The following is a 21,086-nucleotide window of genomic DNA, read 5'->3' as shown; positions in this document are numbered from 1 at the left end:
TTAGGCATCAGTATAAAGTCCTCAGAACCATCATCGGACCGGTGCAGTGGGTCCTGGCCTCCTCATGGTTCCCAGCCTCGTACGACTGGCCCTCGTTTTCTCTGTACCTGAATCCATCTGAGCATCTCTGGGACATTATGTACTGATGCATCCAACGCTGCCACCATAGACTGTCCAGGAGCTCACTGATACCATGATCCAGGTCTAGAAAGAGATCCCCTAGGATACTATCCGCTGTTGTCTGGAGTGCGTACAGGCACGAGGGGACTATCGACATCACTGAGTTACATTATGAGTTGGAACAGGCTGTGATTTTCATTTTTCACTTTGATTTTTGGTGGGATTTTGAATCCACCGCTCAGTGGGTTTATGGTTTTGGTTTCCACTGACTGTTCTTACATCATCTTGTTCTCAATGACCTACACAGTGTATATCAATGAAGATCTTTAACTAGTCATCGGGCTCTGATGTGAGATGCAAGTGCTCCCCTAATGTTTTTTTTGAGCAGCGTATTTCTTTTTATGGCACCAGGTCTTTACTTGCTGTTGGTATTTCTGCTGTGTCTTTTCAGATCGACGCCTTCCAGCACATGCAGCATTTCGTTCAAGGGGTGCAGCAACAAGCCCAACATGCCATCGCAGCCGAGGACCATCAACGCAAGCAGGAGCTCCACAAACTGATGGCGAGGTCAGTCCCTTTGTGGAAGCAGCTCACCACCTTATGCAGTTTTTCATGGAGGACAAATGCAAAGAATAGAACGAAGAATGGGTGGATTCCATTTCGGCTCCAGTCATTGATCGTGCTGCAGTTTCAGACGATGGCAGCAGCAACAGAGTCCGACTCAGTTGGGTTTAAAAGTTCTTTGAAGACCCAAGAATTTCAAATAATGGGAGTACTTCAAATAATCACAGAACGAAAAGGGGATTTATACTCTGCAGGTTTTGGGTGGCGTATCGCTGCAGCACCCGACCAGAAAACACAGAGTAGCTGTTTGGCACGGAGCGCCCGACATCTGTTTGCTTTTCTGCTGCTCTCTGCGCACACATATGCTGCTTTAATGTAGTGAATTCTCAAACAAGCTACTTTCATTTACACACGTTTCTGTTTCTGTTGTCAGACAACAGAACAAGCATGAAACCGTGACTGAACTGAAACGTGGCTCGTTAGGACTACAGGTTAGCGGCAGTTACATCCAAGCTGCTGCTCTGCACCACACACAGGTTAAAGACTGTGCTGAGGATTCAGAACTGCTACCAAAGTCAGAGAGCAACACAATGAGGAGACAAGAAGTGGCTTTAGTTGATCTGTGCTTGTAAAATATCCACCATGTTTTGTTTAATATATAGTGTTGGAGTTTAAGTTTCACATTGCATTGTTGGAGGAAAATTTATCGTTTAGATCAGGTAATGACTCTATAGAGAGGTAATAGAAAATAAGTGGCACCACTGTTCAGTACCTGTAACTATTACCGGTCTCTGTACTCCCTTTCTAGCATGATAGCAAAAACCCAAAGCAACATGCTGAAGCAGGGAAAAAGTAGCCTCACGTATATCCTGCTCTCATGTTGTAAACACACAGGGTCATGTACAGTGCATTCTGCTTCTTTTCCATGAGCATGACCCAATCTGGCATAACACCTTTTACAAGTCACTTGGCGTCCTGTGATCGTTTTCAAGGCTGCCCAGATTCCCAGAATGTCTCACCTCAAACTTCTCAATATGATCCTCTTGGCGGTACGTATGGCACCGCGTGGCCTGTGGTTATCGCCGAGTGCATCTCCTTCACAGTGGATGTTGAAGCCTGACTTCAATGTCCTGATAATGATTACTTTATGAAGAGTTTTCTGCACAGTGTTCATGTAGGTCAGATAACTCCAAACAAGCAGGAGGTGTAACACGGGAGCAGGCACATATAATCCTACATACAGTAAATCACACAGCGGTGTCATTTGGACATGTGCACATTACACAGCTTATCCTCCTGTCTCGTAAATCACACATGACAACACACAGACGTGACAACAGGTAGAAGGGGCTTTTTTCATTCTTGCATCGTCCACACAGCGACTCTGGCTGTCTGTGGAATGCGTGTGAGGGAAAACACCTGTATCAAGTAAGTCAGGACTGGTTCTGTCCAGACATCCTGACACACTTTTGTGAATACAGGTCGTCTACGTGGTATGGAGCACACCTGGACTGCTCAGCGAGATGCTGGATTCACACAGTCACATGGACGCCTCCAGTCTCTCACAAAGAATCTGCTGTCATGTCACTGATACTTTACTTTGGATCAGCAACAACAAAAACTTGTTGATCCGAGGTCCCCAGATGCCCCCGTCCTCCTCCTCCTCATGTCTTCCACAAAACTCGAACCTGTTCAATCCTTTGCAGGAGACACTTTGGCATGGACACAATGAACCCAAACCCAAAGCAGCCAGAAGAAATTACGTAATCCCAAAATGCAGTTAGTTGGAGGTGCTCTTCAAACAGTATTCACACCACTGATGGATGAGTTGACAACACAGCGCTTGCCAGTGGCTGGGTTTAGTGTAGCTCAATGTGAATTATGCGTCTTTGCCCTGCCAAGCTCAACCAGCCTGACTTTCGCCTACATGCATCTGTTTACGGATGATGGATGGAGCTCGGCGATCCTCGGGGATGCCACAGAGCTCGCTGTCGGGTTAGATTAAGAGGAAAATTGGTTTGGATAATTGAAAATCTCCAGATGTGATCCCACAATCTTTCAGCAGACAAACGCACTGCTGCCGTAGGTAGCGATACTCTTGATAAATGCCTGCAAGATTTACAAGTATTGTATCATTTTCCAGCTCCCTTTTTTAATAAACTGCCTTCGGATTTACTGAATGTCAACTCTTTATAAGCCATGACAACTAGAGCAGGCTTATAAACTCATGAAGACGTTTCTTTCTGGCTCGTCCTGACCGTGCATTTGTTTTGCTGTTGCTAATGCAGTCAGTTACCATTACAGAGCTTCTGTTAATGGCTTTCACCTCTGATCTCAGGAACTTTTATGGTCTATAAAAAGTTTTCATCTTTTCTGTTAAATGCCAGAAAATGTCTGAATTCGTATTATTTACTAAAAGGCTCGTGTGAGGATTTCTGTAAATAAATGTGATGTGTAACTACGACATTTTGAGTAATTTGGGTTAAAGTTTCAGACTAAACCTCCAGATCTTTTGTCTTTTCTTTTCCTCCGTGCAGATGCTTCTTGAAGCTGGGTGAATGGCAGCTCAGTCTGCAGGGCATCAACGAAAGCACCATCCCCAAAGTCCTGCAGTATTACAGCAACTCAACAGAGCATGACCGCAACTGGTACAAGGTCAGTCCCTCCCTCTCAACTCTGACCTTTCACTTTTGACTTCCCTCTGTCTGCAGTAAAATCCCAGCTGTGTAGGATACTGACGTGTCTCCGGGGAAACCCTAGACTCTCTGTTTTATTGTGCTTTAGCCAAACATGTCATAACACGGTGGTTTGTTCAGCTTTTGTTTTTTTGTCTGCACGGCTCATTTCTTTACGATAATTAGATTGTTATGCTTGCGGTTCTTCTTCTTCTGACACATCAAAGACACGAGGAGATGGAGGAGCTAAGGACGTCTCTGGTTTTTCTTGTGCCACAGAGATGTCCTCACACTTCAGCCATCTTCACCAACTCCCTTCAGTTTCTTAATAGCTCATTGCATAACACGGCAAACATCAGATTCATATGTTTGGATCAGAAACCTTACAGTCCCCTGGGAAATATCTGTCCCGCAGTACACTGATAAATTACGTCATGGATAAATGTGGAAGTTTTTTCCAGTCAACAGCTCTTGGAAACCAGTTTCACCCAGTGTGTTCCATCTTGTCGGCAGGCCTGGCACGCCTGGGCTGTGATGAATTTTGAGGCCGTGCTGCACTACAAGCACCAGAATCAGGGGCGCGATGAGAAGAAGAAGCTGCGACACGCCAGCGGTGCCAGCGCTAACAGCGAAGCCAGCAACAGCGACAGTGAGGTGGACAGCACCGATCACAGTCCTGTGCCCTCACCTGGCCAGAAGAAGGTCAACGAGGTGAGAGCCACAGGAAATCCGCATTCACAGCCCTTTTCTCCCAGCAAGGTAGACATCTTCAGTTAGAGTATAGTCTATATGGCCCATGTGGTGTTTAAAATGACTGACCAGCTACAGATCCCAATATACACACACATACTCATCACTACGTTTTTTGTTCCTGCTTTCTTTACAATTACAAAACAATAAAACAAACCTGAAGCATTTGAGGTGACAAGTGGAACATTGACCTTACGCCAGACGAGGTATTATTATTCTTATTTGAATTCTCAGAACGTTCAAAAAGTCTGCCCGGTTATTGCTGTTTCCAGTAATAATAAAATTCAGGATTTTAGCCTGTCCAGACCGCACCACACCCACCCACAGCAAACATCCACGGTACAGTACATTCCTCAATATGTTTTTTTTTTTGTTCTTGTCATGCATTGAAAGCATATGTTGCGTGCCGTCCCTCTGCAGGACCTCTCCAAGACGCTGCTCCTGTACACGGTTCCTGCCGTTCAAGGCTTCTTCCGATCCATTTCACTGTCTCGAGGAAACAACCTGCAGGATACGCTCAGGTGAGTTAAATGACTGTAACGCACACCGAGTAAATAGCCCAAGCAACCGAATGGCAACCATATACCTGTGCACCCAGCAGATGTGTTATGTGAGGGTAGGGCGCCCTCTGGTGGCTGATTTTGAATGCACTCCGTGGTCATTGGACACGATTGTGATTCTGTCTGTGTTTCTGTGTTTTTAAACTGCTCAGGGTTTTGACTCTGTGGTTCGACTACGGTCACTGGCCTGAGGTGAATGAAGCTCTGGTGGAGGGCATCAAGACGATTCAGATAGACACCTGGCTACAGGTAAGACATAAACACACGATTGGTGTAGCGTTAGCCGAAACATAAACAAGTGTGATAGATTCCTGCAACAGTGAGACGATTTGAGTAAAGATTTAAAACCACTGTGTTCGGTGTTACTGTGAATACTTTCTGTGTTGTTGCCATGCTTTAGATTTCACAAGTTTTTTCTCTGTGCCTGTTCAGGTGATCCCTCAGCTCATCGCTCGAATCGACACCCCCCGAGCCCTGGTGGGTCGTCTCATCCACCAGCTGCTAACAGACATCGGACGGTATCATCCCCAGGTACGTCTGTTTAGAGATTCTGTTTTACAGTATAGACCAGAACCCACGTTTTAAATTAAAACCTTGTCATTGTTCTCTGTTCACCTCCAGGCTCTGATCTACCCGCTGACTGTGGCCTCCAAGTCCACCACCACCGCCCGCCACAACGCTGCCAACAAGATCCTGAAGAACATGTGTGAACACTGCAACACTCTGGTTCAGCAGGCCATGATGGTAGAGACACTGAATAATTTATATTAACCTATACAATATAATCATCTCCATCCATATAGAAAAAAGGCCAAGGGTTTGGTTCTTAGGGTTAAGTGGGAGCTTAGTCTGGTGTTGCTGGTCTAGTATTCTTGTATGCTGTTCACCCATCCTATCTATAGATGCCTGTCGATGCCTTTCAGCACCAGGTAAAATAAATAAAGCAGAAAAGCTGCAGCGTTAGAAATGTTGTCTGTCTCTGTGCTATCACACAAGCTTTAAGAGGCTTAAATTAGTTCTCCTGTTTTCTTTAAAAATGGCAAATTTTATGTTTTGTATCTAGAAAACATGAAATGATCCAAAATGTTCATATTGCCAGATACTAGATGTTTTACATTCCTGACGTTTGGGATACCAGAACCCAGTCTGACCTCTTCCCGTTTTGTTTTTCTTCCTCCAGGTGAGCGAGGAGCTTATCCGAGTGGCCATCTTGTGGCACGAGATGTGGCACGAGGGCCTTGAAGAAGCTTCGCGTCTTTACTTTGGCGAGCGCAACGTCAAGGGCATGTTTGCTGTGCTGGAACCGCTACACGCCATGATGGAAAGGGGACCACAGACCCTCAAAGAGACCTCCTTTAACCAGGTTTGTGCAGGGATCTTAAGCTGCTGAACTCAGAGCTCAGTACTGATTGGCTGGATAGTTTGTCATATTGGCTGGAAATTATTTTCTTAAGCTGCTGTTGTTGTTGACATTCTCTGGAAATGAATTAAAATGCCTTTTATCTGCCTTTGCTAATAAAAAGAAATGCACAATGAAATATATATTAATCACAGTAGAAAACTGATGTTTATTGCCTTGGCTTTCACTGAGTACACGTGTCGTCTCGCTTCATGCTGCAGGCTTACGGCAGGGACTTGATGGAGGCTCAGGACTGGTGCAGGAAGTACATGCGCTCTGGAAATGTGAAGGACCTGACCCAGGCCTGGGACCTCTATTACCACGTGTTCAGACGCATCTCCAAACAGCTGCCCCAGGTTAGTGGTCAGCATGTGTGTGTAAATCTCTTACTGCACTGACGGCTACCAGCGTGTGAACTGTCCATGTGCCATTATGTGCCACTGCTGCTTAAAACAAATGTTTGCTATGAGGCCAGAATATACAAGGACACACTCAGCCACCCATAGCCTGATTCATCAACACTTGTAGCTGAAGTAGTTGCTGCAGGACTTTGAAGGAGCTTTGAGCCCAGACACAGTAGGTGGTTCTAAATTCTCCAGACATCCTGATCTATGTCAGCCCATCGTGCTTGACACATCTTAGGATTAATCACTGACACACTGCTACAGCACGATCTGTGAGAAGCTGCTCGTCGTCGGCCTCCTTCCTCCTCGCGAGACGATGGGTTGCACCGTGTTCGGTCACTTGGACGCTTCTTGGCGTGGCTAAACAAGCCGATGCGGGAGTGGCAGTCTGTTTGGCATGAAGAACAGATGTGTATGGAGGCCTCTCGATCTTGTTGGGAAGACTTGAGTGTTTCCCTCTTTCGCCTTAGATGGGCACTGTGTGACATCTCGGCTTGTTTTGTATCGCTCACAACAGCAGCTTTCCAGGAATCTCTTGACTCAGCGGTGGTCTCCCAGGACTGGACGCTGATCCCAGAGGTTTTTATGTCTTGCTTGCAAGCGTCTTGGGCGACCTCGAGGTCTAGAGCCTTCTGACAACTCGCTGACAACTTCCTCCTTCCTCTGTTCAACATAAGGGGCGATCCGACCATCACGCATGCATCCGCTTAGCTTTTGCACACAGATGCATAAAAAGGGAAGTGGCTCTAAACATCACAGAAACCTTTGTCATGGTGGTCGGTTGCTTGGTAGCCCGTAGTCCCCAGTATCAAAGAGTAGGACAACGAGGTACAGCTTACTGAAGCTTTAGAGCAAGGTTGGTGACCACCTACAGAACATTAAAGAACAGCTAATCAGTTGTCAACCATTGGATTGGACATTAGAATTTAATAACTTTATGAACTTGGTAGAGTGTAATATCTAGATAAATGGTACTGGATTGGGACGAGGTATCGACAGAGTGTTCTTCAACAGTTGTTCTGGTGGATTAATCGTAGAAACTGGACCTGCTTGAGTTCCTTGAAGATGTTCCACCTCTCATCCAAGAGGCTTCATCAGCTCTGACTGACTAGTTGGGAGTTCCAGACACTTATATCCTGAAGGAGCCATTAACACTAAGTTTGGGGGGTTTGTTGCTCCTCCCCCTCGTTATGTGAGTTGTTAGAGCTCCCCCTGACACAATGGGGTTCGATAGGGTTTGTTGTGGCTAGGTGTGGATGTGGATTCATCTTCCTGGGGAGAGATCTTCAGACTGAGTTGTAAACAGGTGAGAGGTGATGCCTCAGACCTCCACCTCTGTTGAGGGATGGTCTTTCCAGTTTGACAATGACCATCACCAAACATCTTCAAGAAACTCAAGCAAGTCCAGTTGCTATGATTGAACTATGAGAATAACCAAAACCTGGATGACTGAGAGTCTTCACAGACGTGGGAACAGCTAGAAACTGTTTGGAACTCAATAACAAAAGAAAAGAATGACAGCAAGAATGCAGCTGATATCAAGGCCAGAGGAGGAAGATTTTTGGGTATTATGTGTAAAAAGGGACTATTTAGTTGTTTCAGTTTGTTATTTGCCAAATAAATAACAACAACATTTTTTTGTTATTAAATAGATTGTGAAAGTTTTCTAAAATATTTGTGTTTTCTCGTTTTCATGACCTGTGGTGTCATAAATCTGTTCAGCGCTCTGTATGAAAGCTTTCTAGACGATATCTAGCCAAGAAAACAGGCACTCCAGCCTAAACCAATGACTCTTTATCTATGCTAACATATGTAAATCAGAGAAATGAGGTTGAAAAGAGTTTGCTGAAGCAGCACGTCTGCATGGCTCCTGCAGAAATTCGAGCTGACATCCCACCACTTCCATTCTAGTCTCTCATCTGATGCGATGGGATATATTTTGCACTTCGTGGTCATGTGAAGTGTCATTAAGGAGAAGAAATGCTGCACACATGGTCACTGTGTTTCAGCCAGCAGATCAATCGACGGGATAAATATGAAGAAACCAGGGATTTGTTTTACTGGTTGAAGTTATTCAACAACATGCCAGAAGTAGTGTGGAAAGATGGTGATCATGGAGGTCCAAGAGTAATCCCTCCTTTTGTTGTCATATCCAGTTTAGCAACAAGAGTGATATGACGTTGTGATATCAGGTAAATTCACACAACAGGAGAAGGTTTTTGTGACATGGACTCTACAAGCTGCAGCTACTTTAGTTCAGGGGTGTCCAATCCTGGTCCTCGAGAGCCCCTATCCTGCATGTTTTAGATGTTTCCCTCTTCCAACACACCTGATTCAAATGAGCAGCTCATCATCAAGCTCTGCAGAAGCCTGATAACGATCCTGATCGTTTGAATCAGGTGTGTTGGAAACATCTAAAACATGCTGGATAGGGGCTCTCGAGGACCAGGATTGGGCACCCCTGCTTTAATTCGTCTAGTCCTGACCTGTCTCTTAGCTTTCACAGACAGGAGCGTTGTTCAGCCTTATACACAGCTGTCACAAAGAACGGCTGTTTCTGAATCTCTGCAACTCTTTCAGCATCTTCCAAAAATACAGCTCAACTCCTTTTTCCTCATCGGAGATTTCAGTGTCTTAATAATTCAGTAGTTGCCTTTGCTTTTTACATATCAAACCCTGCATATAGGATATTCTATTATTATATATAAACACTGCGTAAGTGAAGCCAGATCATTTGTTTTCACTTGTGAAGCTGTTTGCGGTCAGTTATAAAGCACTTTGGTTACAGCATCACGGCTACAAACTTTCCTGGATGCTTGGAGATGAGATTGAACTGATGGATGTCATTCCTCACAGCTATCATCACGTTGTTGAAGAGTGACATTAAAAATAGTTCTGTCAGCAGCTCTCACTTCACATAACAAATGGAGACGGCGATGCTATTTGACGTCGTAGCATGGGCCTGCTCTTGGGGACGCCCCCCCTGCTGGGACATTACAGCACGCAGCATGAAATCCACAGCCACATAATAACATGCTGGGAGCAGAGCAAATGTTCCCCCACAGGGCATTAACATAGAAATAAACCCACTCCAGGATTCATGCATTGCAGCACATCCAGAGCAGGCCGGGGCTGCAGCCGTACGTGGTAACCAGATATCAGCATTCAGAATTGAACCATGAAGGCCTTCAAATAATCTGCTCGACTCAGATGTGATGCAGTGACTAATGGCTGAATGCTGACAAGCAGCAAATGCATTTAGAAAGTGAAATGTTCCAGAGTAATTTAGAAAAGATTGTGCATAAACAACTGTTTTTTTAAAGATAAAAACCATGTCTTGGGTATGAGCCAGTGTCTGGTTCAATGTGCTTTAGGCGCTGTTGGCAGACGCTGTTGGGTCAATATAGCTTTTGCACACAACAGACTGAAAACACATTTTCTCTTCCTGCGCTACATTCGCACCTCTTCCACTTTCCCCCCACAGCTGACCTCCCTGGAGCTGCAGTACGTGTCTCCTAAGCTGCTGATGTGTCGGGACCTGGAGCTCGCTGTGCCTGGCACCTACGACCCCAACCAGCCTATCATACGCATCCAGTCCATCGCCCCCTCCCTGCAGGTCATCACCTCCAAGCAGCGCCCACGCAAGCTCACCATCATGGGTAAGATGTGAAGAAAGCTGCGCTGGCCTCGTGGCCCGTTGCATTAAGAAAATAGATTAAATAATATCTCTGGTTGTGTGCTTCCAGTCGGCATCGGCCATCACATTAGAGAAAATCCAGTATTAATAGAACCTTTATCAGAACAATAAACGGCTCCAAGGCCACGGCTAATACTAAAACTTCCTGACCAACAGAAACCAGCAATACGCTGAATGCAAAAATAAATTCCAGGCTCAGCGGCCAGTAGTCATGTTTTTTTCCTTCTGTGTCCTCAGAGAAATACACAGATCAATATGTCAGGACCCCTCCCAGCACTGTTCATTGGCATTAAACTGAACACAGATATAAATAAGTCTGACACTTTGTGCCCTGCTCTGCTGTATGATATGAAATATGATGGTGAAGTACTTCTGAAATGGCACAGCACCATAAAGTCACCTTGTCTCGAAGCCAAATTCGCACATTATCAATCACAAGCGGTCCACTCTGCTTCACACTTTTTCGCTGGACAATGCGACACCTTGTTCTGATGTATCCCATCAGTGTTACACAACACACTCTGTAAAAGATGATAGCCAATAAATCAACTGACCTCTGGAGCAGGACTTCAGATTAAGACCTGTCACCCACTGCAGGCGCCTTAGATTTACCGTCGCTGCTTTGTCCCCCTAGTGGCACGCAACACATTGCTTTCTGGGATTGTCATTAGAGGTGGATTCAGGATGGAGCAGGGACTTTGTTTTACTCTTTCCACTGCAAGGATCAGTTTACTGCATCGAAGGCACTATGGCAGCTACACTGTTGGTGAAGTAGTGGAGCAATTAGATAAGTGACGTCAGCTGCGCTTCAGATTGGTTGAATACTGTCATCCGGAAAACTTAATTCCATTTAAGAGGACTGAGATGATGTCACAGTTCCTCCAGTGCCTGTATGCATACAGACATGTTTTCCACTCAACGAGAATTGATGGGAAAAAGCTTTTCTCTGCTGTATAATACACAACCTTTTTTGAGTGCCGCTCCGAACCGAAGGGTGACCACGAGGCAGGGGATTACTGGGACAAAGCCTGTTTTACACAAACCATCACCTCGCAGCTAGAAGGTCACCGGTTCACGTCCCAGTGAGGACACCCGGGATCTTTCTGTGTGGAGTCTCCATGTTCTCCCCGTGCAGCGTGGGTTCTCTCCGGGTTCTCCGGCTTCTTCCCACAGTCCAGAAACATGCTGAGGTTAATTGGTGATTGTAAATTGTCCGTAGGTGTGAATGTGAGTGTGCTTGGTTGTCTGTCTCTAAGTGTAGCCCTGTGATAGACTGGTTACCTGTCCAGGTGAACTTGCCTTCACCCTGAGTCAGCTGGGATAGACTCTAGCCCCCCATGACCCTAGTGAGGATTAAGCGGTGTATAGATGATGGATGGATGGGATGGACAAACCAGTGCCTATCCTGCCACAGTGTTTAGGTGGATGGTACATCAAATCAAATCAAACTTTATTTATGCAGCACTTCTCATACATAAGAGCAACACAAAGTGCTTTACAACATTAAAAACATTATCAAAGAAGGAAAACAGAAAAAAAGACAAGAAAACCCGTCCCCCCCAACCCTCCATGTACACACATACACACACACCCACACACACACACACACTCTCACCACTGACCGTAGGGAGGTATGGCACCTAGGCTCATGGAAAACGTCACCATTGGGGCCGTCCACACCAGGAGGCGTCGCAGACCATGACCACTGGGGGCGCCGGCACCCGGACCCCCACACCGAGGTGGGGAGCCCCTCATCTAGCCGGGCTGAAGGGGCCCGCAGACAGCCCCCAGTGTGGAGGACCCCCCTAAGGAAACACTGGAGTTAAAAACTAAAAACTTGAAAGTATAAAAGGCCTGATGTAAGATAAAATGAAAATTAAAAGAGTAAAATACACAAGAATGTCAAAACAACGTCCACATGAATGTGAGAACTCAAGGCTTCCCAGCATAACACTGTCACCAGATAATCAGTTGGAGCTGCCGCAGTCGGTCTAATTGTCGGACAAAAGTGAACTGACGTCGATATTTTCTGACAAATCAATGTTTTTTTCATATCACCGGGTGTCATTCAGTTTTGGCTCCAGCTGTTTGCTTCTCTGCTGCTCCGTCACATGTGTTTTACTACATTATAATACAGTCAAATCCCCACGAAGCAGTTCTCGTTTACACATTATTTCTGTTTCTGTTGTCACACGATGGAGTAAATATTAAACACTGACTAAAGCATGAGGACTACATGGTAACCAAGCTGCTCCTCTGCACAGCTGAAGTCCTGCTTTTAAAACCACAGGTCCTCAAACTCACTTACAGATAATGGCTGTGCTGGGAAATCCACAAACTGACTATTATGTGACCAGTTGTTAAAGTTAGTGACGGATTAATCAGCAGAAAAGTAATTATTATTGGTAGATCTGTGCTCAGTGTTCTGCGCGTCACTGGTCAGTAGTTTTAACGTCAGGACTGTGGAGCATGTATGAAGTTATTTATCGCCTTACCTAACACTACTTTAAGAGACGCTAATGGAGATGCAGCTGCAGAACAGCAGGAGAGCCCCCTGGAGGGAAGCCGGTCCTGCCAAATCCAACCAGATGACGACTTCTTTTTTAGAGAATGATTCAACTTCCTTTGAGCGGTGCATCAGCGTTGTGTTTTCCCATCTGCAGGTAGCAACGGCCACGAGTTCATGTTCCTGTTGAAGGGCCACGAGGACCTGAGGCAGGACGAGAGAGTCATGCAGCTGTTCGGTCTGGTCAACACGCTGCTGGCCAACGACCCCGCGTCCTTGCGCAAGAATCTCAGGTAGACGCACGTTCTAGGTCACGTCCTCACTCACAACTCAAAGGGACAGAAAGTTTTACACCTCTGTGTGTGTCTATGTGTGTGTTGAATCCATCAGCATTCAGCGCTACGCGGTCATCCCCCTGTCCACCAACTCAGGCCTGATTGGCTGGGTGCCCCACTGTGACACCCTGCACGCCCTCATCAGAGACTACAGAGAGAAGAAGAAGATTTTGCTCAACATTGAACATCGCATCATGCTCAGGGTGAGGAAGCAGACGTGGCAGCAGCAGTGTTTGTTTCCATCGTCGGAGCTCCGTTTTCTCAGTTTGGAAAGTTTTGTAGCATCAAGACGCAGTTACGAGATGGAATTTAAACGTGCTGTCTTATTAAATATTAAATATAGATTCATGTGCTCCCGTGTTAATTATCTTTTTATGCCAATAGTGTCTGATCCATGAAATTTGTTATTTTCATATAAAATCGTCCCTCTGTTTCTTACCTTAAACAAATGTAAAGGAGAAGCTTTCTGGTTATTTGCGGGGAGCTCCCCTGTTTATATCACTGGAAACTTAAGAATCAACGACTTTCCTACACTGGGATGTGCTCATATCAAGTTTGAAGTTGGTTCATATTACAGCACAAACACAGTGTTGATGACTGAGGCCCTCTTTATCGCCTTATGAGTTCCCTTTAGAGAGTAGTGGGAGTGTCAACACTTTCTGTAGACGTACAGGATAAAGATTTCTGTCAAGACATCCAAGTAAAAAATAAAGAAAATATTTCAAAAGGTGTGACATACAGCACCAGGCCCTCAGCATTTATCAGAATATTGTATAAGACGATAGATTCCTAATTGCTGAGCAGACGGACGTTTTATGAATCACAATTTCTTTGTTTAACTGGGGATTGGAAAGGAGTTAAAGAATTTCGACCGTGTATTTCAGATGGCCCCAGACTACGACCACCTGACGCTGATGGAGAAGGTGGAGGTGTTTGAACACGCTGTGAACAACACGGCCGGAGACGACCTGGCCAAGCTCCTGTGGCTCAAGAGCCCCAGCTCTGAGGTGAGGCGCTCCACGGTGTCGCTCCGTCAGCGGTGGGAAGGATGATGGAGGGTCAACGGTGCTCGATTATAGAACAGATAATGTGTAAAATGATCCCAATAAGATCACATGTTGCTAATGAGCTGGTGGTCATTTTGAAAAGGCTGATATCAGGGAGATCTGTCCTGGTTCTCAGTCCAGTGTGTTGCCTTTATGACTATGTAGAAAAATGCAGTTTAAAGCACAGTTTTTCTGGGTTGTTTTCCTACTTTGGCAGTACTGACGCTCAGGATTTCATTGATGGAACTTCAAAGAGAATCAGTTTTGAGGAACATTAGCACTTTGTTTACCTGATGTTCTACATGTTCAGGTGTTTGTAAAGATGTTTTTATCCTGCCGGAGATTTCTGTTCCGTTTTCCACAATATTCTGCTGTAATGACTCGTTTCTGATTATGTGGTTTCTCCTCCAGGTGTGGTTCGACAGAAGGACCAACTACACCCGCTCCTTAGCTGTGATGTCTATGGTGGGCTACATCCTGGGGTTGGGTGACAGGTAAGCTCCTCATCTAAAAGACTGAAGTCACACTTAGACATTATTCTGAATAGATTGTTAGAATAAAACTACAATATTACACATTAGTTATATTATATGTATACACAGTTGAAACCAGAAGTTTACATACAAAGACATAAAACCTTTTTTTTCTCATTCTGACATTAAATCAGACTAAACTTTTCCTGTTTCAGGTCAGTCAGGATCACCAACATTATTTCTATTTGCTAAACACCAGAATAATGAGAGTTGATTCGCACATTTCAACCAGAACACTTCATCCCTGGGACGCAGAACCGTCTCCTTCCTGAGCCTATGATGGCTGGACATTCCCATGGTGGTTCTACTTGATAGAACTGTCTGAACAGATGAATGTGGAACCTTCAGCCATCTGGAAGTTGTACCCAAGGATGGACCAGACTGGTGGAGGTCCACAGTTCTCCTCCTGATATCTTGGCTGGGTTCTTTAGATGTGGTAGAGGTGTGCCTTAAAATACATCCACAGGTGTGCCTCCAGTTAACCAATCAAAAGCTACCAAAGCCGTGACATCATCATCTGGGCTTTCCCAAATGGTTTGAAGGCATCTTAGTGGATGTAAACTTCTGACACTGAAGAAACTAATAAAACACTCTCTCTCTCGTTATTCTGGCGTTTAGCAAATAGAAATAATGTTGGTGATCCTGACTGACCTGAAACAGTGAAGTTTTTATTTTTCATTTAGTGTATGTAAACTCTTGGTTTCCACTGTATATATTTATACTACAAAATATGAATAAGAATCCTAAATCAGAAGATGATGTTTCTACCCGCAGGCATCCATCCAACTTGATGTTGGACCGATTAAGCGGCAAGATCCTCCACATTGACTTTGGAGATTGTTTTGAGGTAAGCAGAGATTTTTTTCTCTATATGTTATCATCAGGGGTGTTTGGTTATGACACTGATCCTCATATCGACCTTCACTAGGTGGCCATGACCAGAGAAAAGTTCCCTGAAAAGATCCCGTTCCGACTGACGAGGATGCTGACCAACGCAATGGAGGTATGTGACTCCGCTGTGCTTTATGAGACAGTAGAAACGTACGTATCACTCTGTGCTGAAAAGTCCAAAAGTCTGTCGCAGGAAATTCTCTTCAGCAGCTTCTTATTTTTACAAATGATTCAAGTGTAAAACACTGCAAATATTCTTCTACTGGACTTCCATTAAATGCTGTCTGAGCTCCTTCTGTGTTTTAATAGAAATAGTGATCACTCTCTGTCAAGTGTGCAGGGTTTTATCAGAAGCCGTGGCTCATTGTACCTCACTGAGCAAACAACAAAAGGAATTAAACATGAAGGCAGCAAGAAATAGAAGAGGTCTAAGCTGTCTCATCTCGTAAGCTGTTGGAAAAGTTCTAGAAATGTTCTGTTCCTCCACTAAACCCCAATAAGCCCACACTGGTTCCTGCTTTTAATTACTAACTACATTAAGGGCTGTTTAAGGTCCTGCATGCTTTAAGAGTGAACCTGAGAGTGTTCTTGCACTCCCAGCATCTGAGGAACTAAAGATTGTGTTTATTGTTGATGGCGATCCTCAGTGTTAGCACATTGTGAAGCTACTTTAGCTAACATTAGTGTTGATGGTACAGCCACATGTCAGAGCTCTTCAGAAACTTTACACAACCAGTAAACAAGGACTGGGTGGGTCGCTGTGGGTTTCATGTCACCTGCTGTGCTCAGCCGGGATTTACATCCGTTTGCTTCTGTCCTCCTCCCCGTCTTCACTGCATTTTAATAATTCCCAGTCATGCTGTTCTAATTTGCATACTTTGACTCATGCTGCCTGAAATGCAGCCAATTATGACATCACGTTAACCTGCAGTTACTTCAGAGGCATTTCCTAACCGTCAGTCTGAACCATTGAAATACTGATTTTGTAACCCCGATGCTGTCTGACAGATGTGACAGATGTTCAGAGAAAAAAATTACAAGCAATATAAACCACTGGATGCACGTCATTCCTTCACGTCTGTGTCGACTGTCATGCCATCGATCACAGAGAGAGTCTTCTTCCTCACGAAGGCATGGACGGCAGCTATATTTCAAACTACAGACCCTGAAACAACCTGTTTACAAAAGGGCTAGAATCAGGGACGATAAAGTCGTGGTGAAATTAACCATTTCTGGTATTTTGAATTGAACAATTGAAGGACACAGTATAAGGACAAGTGAGAGTTTAATCTACAAACACTAGACAGAAACGTAGTTATCTGATCGTGTGAAAGGTTTTTTTCCTTGTCAGTGATGTTTGTGTCTGGTTGTGTGTCAGGTGACGGGCCTGGATGGTAACTACAGGATCACCTGCCACACGGTGATGGAGGTGCTGAGGGAGCACAGGGACAGCGTCATGGCCGTGCTGGAGGCCTTCGTCTACGACCCGTTGCTCAACTGGAGGCTCATGGACAGTAAGGCGTCATCAGCTTCTAACATTCAGGACATCAGCTGATGGACCAGTTACATGGTTCATCCTGAAATAACCAACACAGAGAACATGACAGTAACAGTGAACTAGTGAAGGTCAGCAGGGATTACTCGTCTCACAGCTGAAACTGAAAGAGTACGCAGCGTTAATTTTAATCACATCAGACAGTATTGGATTTCTGTTGGTTTGCATTTTGGAGAAAATAGACCAACTGGTTAAAGAAGTGGTGCAGACATCTAGAAGTCATTGATTCAGTTGAATTGAACAAAGTGGATAAAGGTGACCTTCAGCAGGACGTTTAATCAACAACAGAAAAATCCATCAGTTTCATTTTACAGTCGTGACTCGATAATCGACCCGTAACAATCCTAAACCTGCTATCCGACAGGTTTTTAGGAAAAACCAACAGAACCCATAAAAACAGCCTTAACATAGCGACAGCCTTGGATTCTGACTCCGACATGACATTTAATGTCACCAATCAGGATGACGGCGTATTATCTGACTGAACAATCCCACAGATTGGCTACGTTCACACTGCAGGACTTGATGCTCAATGAGGATTTCTTTGTGACTTCCTTCACGTTTCCACTTCAATGCGACTTGTATGTGATCTGCTGTGTGAACTTCATACGAGCCAAAAGTGTCCCGCATGCGCAGAAGAGGACACGACGACGTCACACGCAGCGAGCGTGCTCAGTGTTTATGGAAGTAAACATGGATGGTAACGGTGGAGCGTATCTGCCACTCCCCCGCCGCCACCGATGGAGGAAACAGAAGTGTGAGCGCTAACTAAACTAGCATCAGCAGCCAAGTACTGCCTGTGTGTTCTGGACACTTCCACCCCGTCAGAGCGCTGCCCCGGAGTGGAAGTGTCCCCTGACCGAACCGAATATTCTGATATTCATCATTAATTGGGCCTGAACATCCAGAGAGCAGAAAGTTCTATTGGGTCCAGTCCTACTAGTTATTATAACAACTATGAACAATAATTAACAACTAATGAGTCTTCCGGCATCAAGCCCTCCTTGTATCTGGACCTCCGTCTTGACAATCCGACAGCCTTGCTATCCGACATAAAGAAGGTTTTACATTCAGTGTTGGATTATTGAGTCACGACTGTATCTCACGTTCATTCTTTTGAGTTTTGATTAGAATAATTGATAATCATCAAGGAATCTGCAGATATTTATTTTTTCATTAACCTTCTAAACCACAGGTGTCAAACTCAGGCCTGTCATTAATTTTGGCCGACGAGATAATATCAGATATTTATCAGAGCTGGCCTATGCACCACTAATACTACACGTCCCAGAATGCTCTGCTGGTGCGTTGATGCATCAATGAAGACCTGCAGGCGTCCTCTTCCCCTTCTGTTGACATTCATTATCCACCTCATGTAACCGGGGGAAGATGTAACACTTGTTTTTGTTTTCACAATTTCTGACTCTGATGAATTTGTAGTTTTGGAGATTTGTTTTACTAGACAACATGCATTCAGTCCCCTCCTGGTGGATCTGGAGGTTCAGAGTTAAACAGTTTTGGATGATTTCTGGTTTCTGCCACTTCAGGGTGCATTAGTTAGAAGCTCATTAGTGCTGCTCATCAGCAGCAGTAGAGGACTCTGTTCATGAGCATCTTCTTAATCTAGCAGGAAACCTACCTGTTGGGTGATAAAATCTGGGATCCAACTTTTTGCATGTGAGTGGTTAAAAAAGCTTTTCTGCTTTCAGAAAGGTCAGAGTCGTGTTTGTTCTTGATGTGTGCAGAACGGAAAAGGAGCACTTTAAAAATGACGAACATAAAATGTCATGTCATGGAAAATGCTTCTGTCTCCTCCACAGCCAACACCAAAGGCAACAAGCGCTCACGCACCCGGACGGACTCGTACACCGCCGGACAGTCAGTGGGTCAGTCCACAGCACAAACTGCTGCTTCTAGTCTGGAACCTAACCATGCAAATCCTGGTTTGAATGTGTGACTGTGTGTTACTGTCTGCAGAGGCCCTCGAGGGGATAGACCTCGGAGAGACCACGCACAAGAAACCAGGGACCACGGTGCCTGAATCCATCCACTCCTTCAGTGAGTTACCAGCTCACGTAGTCCTTCCACAACCAGCTCTCTTGCTGTCGTAAATGATCGGCGCGACTGCCGTGCTATCATGATCTACTTCAGCTGCAAAGAGACTCGGTGCAGCAGGAGCACGGTTTGTTTTTCTGAAGTTGTCAGGAGTTGTTGTTGTTGTTGTTGACACCAGCCTGTTTGTGTTGTTGCAGTTGGAGATGGGTTGGTGCAGCCTGAGGCACTGAACAAGAAAGCTATTCAGATCATCAACAGAGTCCGGGACAAACTTACTGGTGAGTTCTTCAGTAACGAGCAGCAGCGAGCTACGAACGAGGTCACGTGACGACAAAAAGTTTGAGTTCTTATCCACGAGCAAATTCATCCAGCAAATCCAGAGAACCTGTTCGCCCCGTCACTCGCCCTACATGTGCACAATTAAAAGTCTTTATTGTGAAATAAGTGCATGATAAAAACCATAAACAATAATTGTAAAGAAAATGTCCAGGATGACTCATACTATCAATAACCACATTGTTAAACTGCAGGTTAGCGCGCTAGAGGAAAGGTGTCTGCAGATGTTGCGTTGTCCTAAAAAGACGTCGGTGTTTCTGATGAAATTCTCGAGTTCTGACGATCGAAGTCTTACGAGTGAAGTGTTGTGACGAGAGTTTGTTCCCTACAGGACGAGACTTTTCCCACGACGAGACGCTGGATGTGCCAACACAAGTCGAGCTCCTCATCAAGCAAGCCACGTCGCACGAAAACCTGTGCCAGTGTTACATCGGATGGTCAGTACTCTGCTTTAGTCAGAGCAGTGATGCAAGAAGGCCTCAAGTCTTACTGGAAGTTGCAGAAATTTGAGGGCAAAAAAAATAATGATATTAATAATAAAAAAAGACAGAATTTCTAACTATCCAGTCCTGCTCTCTTGGCTCTCCCCTCTCTGTTCTAAGGCCCTGCTGCCAGACCAGCTAAAAGCCAACATTGGGTTTATTAGTGGTCCCTCCTGACCCTCCATTCACCACCACATTCTACACCAACACTAGAGATGCTGGCTGTTACCCACGTTGGCTGCACTTTCCCAACCATAGTCTTCTGCTTTTGTTGTTTCTCACTGATGTTATCAGCAACTTTCTGCACCACAGTTTCCATTTTGTCTACATCTGCTTCCCCTGGAGGTCATATGAGGCGCTGCTCTGCCCCACGGCTGCTCCCTCTGGCTCAATAATCTCATTCAAATCCAATCATGTGGAGAATATCTGTCATAGTTTCTCCTTCACGTGTGTGATGCAGCCTGATTTCTAAACCTCGCTGTGTGAGCCCTTAAATCCAATGTCCCAGACTCCAGTGTTCCCAAACCTGGAACCAGAGCCCAGGTGCAGAAGTTTCAAAGGCCTGCCCAGTGATGCCAAACAGATGTAGTCGCCCATGTTTGCTATCCTACCTGTGTTTGACTTGAACCTTTTTTTTTTCTCCAGGTGTCCGTTCTGGTGAGGAGCGTTCTCGTTCAGCCGACGGACAAACTACGAAGGAACACTCAACTCAAATCCACTGAAAAAAGTCCTGAAGCAGCAGCGCGGAGCCTTTGGAAAGTTGTTTTTGTTGTTTGTTTTTCTACTTTGCTGTTGTAGAGGTGTACCGTTGACCAGCGGCACGTCTGAAGCTTGTGAGAAAGAGTTTTTACCTGATTACTATAATTTAACTATAATTGTGGTCATTGCTTCAGATGATGACTTAATTTTGTTTTGCATCATAATCACTTGCTAAAAGCTTTCTACAGCGGCCATATTGTAATAACTTATGACATTTCTTATTACACGTGCACTGTATGCTTCTTACAATCCCACCCGTCTGTCCCATCGTTGTGTATTAATGTGACAAACTTCCATCAGATCGTAATGCCTTTTACTAACTGAAACATTCTTCGAAGGAAACTCAGCCGAGCAGATTTGATTTGTAATGATCATGATGTACTGTATGGGCATTTGTGTGCCATTAAAGCCTGTAAACA

The 21,086-nt window shown here is 44.9% G+C and overlaps 1 protein-coding gene across 2 annotated transcripts in view; it reads left to right on the top strand.

The window, feature by feature from the left end:
• mtor (mechanistic target of rapamycin kinase) overlaps positions 1–21,086 on the top strand; it is a 94,693-nt gene extending 73,607 nt beyond the window's left edge. The window contains exons 37-58 of one of the 2 annotated variants that reach the window (XM_008293719.1): positions 572–687; positions 3,222–3,339; positions 3,873–4,070; positions 4,530–4,630; positions 4,822–4,918; positions 5,102–5,200; positions 5,291–5,413; positions 5,850–6,032; positions 6,290–6,424; positions 9,957–10,131; positions 12,833–12,968; positions 13,066–13,213; positions 13,895–14,017; positions 14,468–14,550; positions 15,364–15,436; positions 15,518–15,592; positions 16,859–16,994; positions 18,856–18,921; positions 19,013–19,093; positions 19,288–19,368; positions 19,758–19,863; positions 20,554–21,086. In XM_008293719.1, coding sequence (XP_008291941.1) covers positions 572–687; positions 3,222–3,339; positions 3,873–4,070; positions 4,530–4,630; positions 4,822–4,918; positions 5,102–5,200; positions 5,291–5,413; positions 5,850–6,032; positions 6,290–6,424; positions 9,957–10,131; positions 12,833–12,968; positions 13,066–13,213; positions 13,895–14,017; positions 14,468–14,550; positions 15,364–15,436; positions 15,518–15,592; positions 16,859–16,994; positions 18,856–18,921; positions 19,013–19,093; positions 19,288–19,368; positions 19,758–19,863; positions 20,554–20,569 — 2,469 coding nt within the window. In that variant the 3' untranslated portion in view covers positions 20,570–21,086. Of the gene's footprint in view, positions 1–571; positions 688–3,221; positions 3,340–3,872; positions 4,119–4,529; positions 4,631–4,821; positions 4,919–5,101; positions 5,201–5,290; positions 5,414–5,849; positions 6,033–6,289; positions 6,425–9,956; positions 10,132–12,832; positions 12,969–13,065; positions 13,214–13,894; positions 14,018–14,467; positions 14,551–15,363; positions 15,437–15,517; positions 15,593–16,858; positions 16,995–18,855; positions 18,922–19,012; positions 19,094–19,287; positions 19,369–19,757; positions 19,864–20,553 lie in introns of both variants that reach the window. The other variant, XM_008293718.1, reaches the window with a different exon arrangement.

The sequence above is a fragment of the Stegastes partitus genome, unplaced genomic scaffold (assembly GCF_000690725.1).
Source record: "Stegastes partitus isolate 25-593 unplaced genomic scaffold, Stegastes_partitus-1.0.2 Scaffold906, whole genome shotgun sequence".
Classification (NCBI taxonomy): domain Eukaryota; kingdom Metazoa; phylum Chordata; class Actinopteri; family Pomacentridae; genus Stegastes; species Stegastes partitus.
Note: the sequence above shows the minus strand (reverse complement) of the source record. Positions and strands in the feature narration are given on the sequence as shown.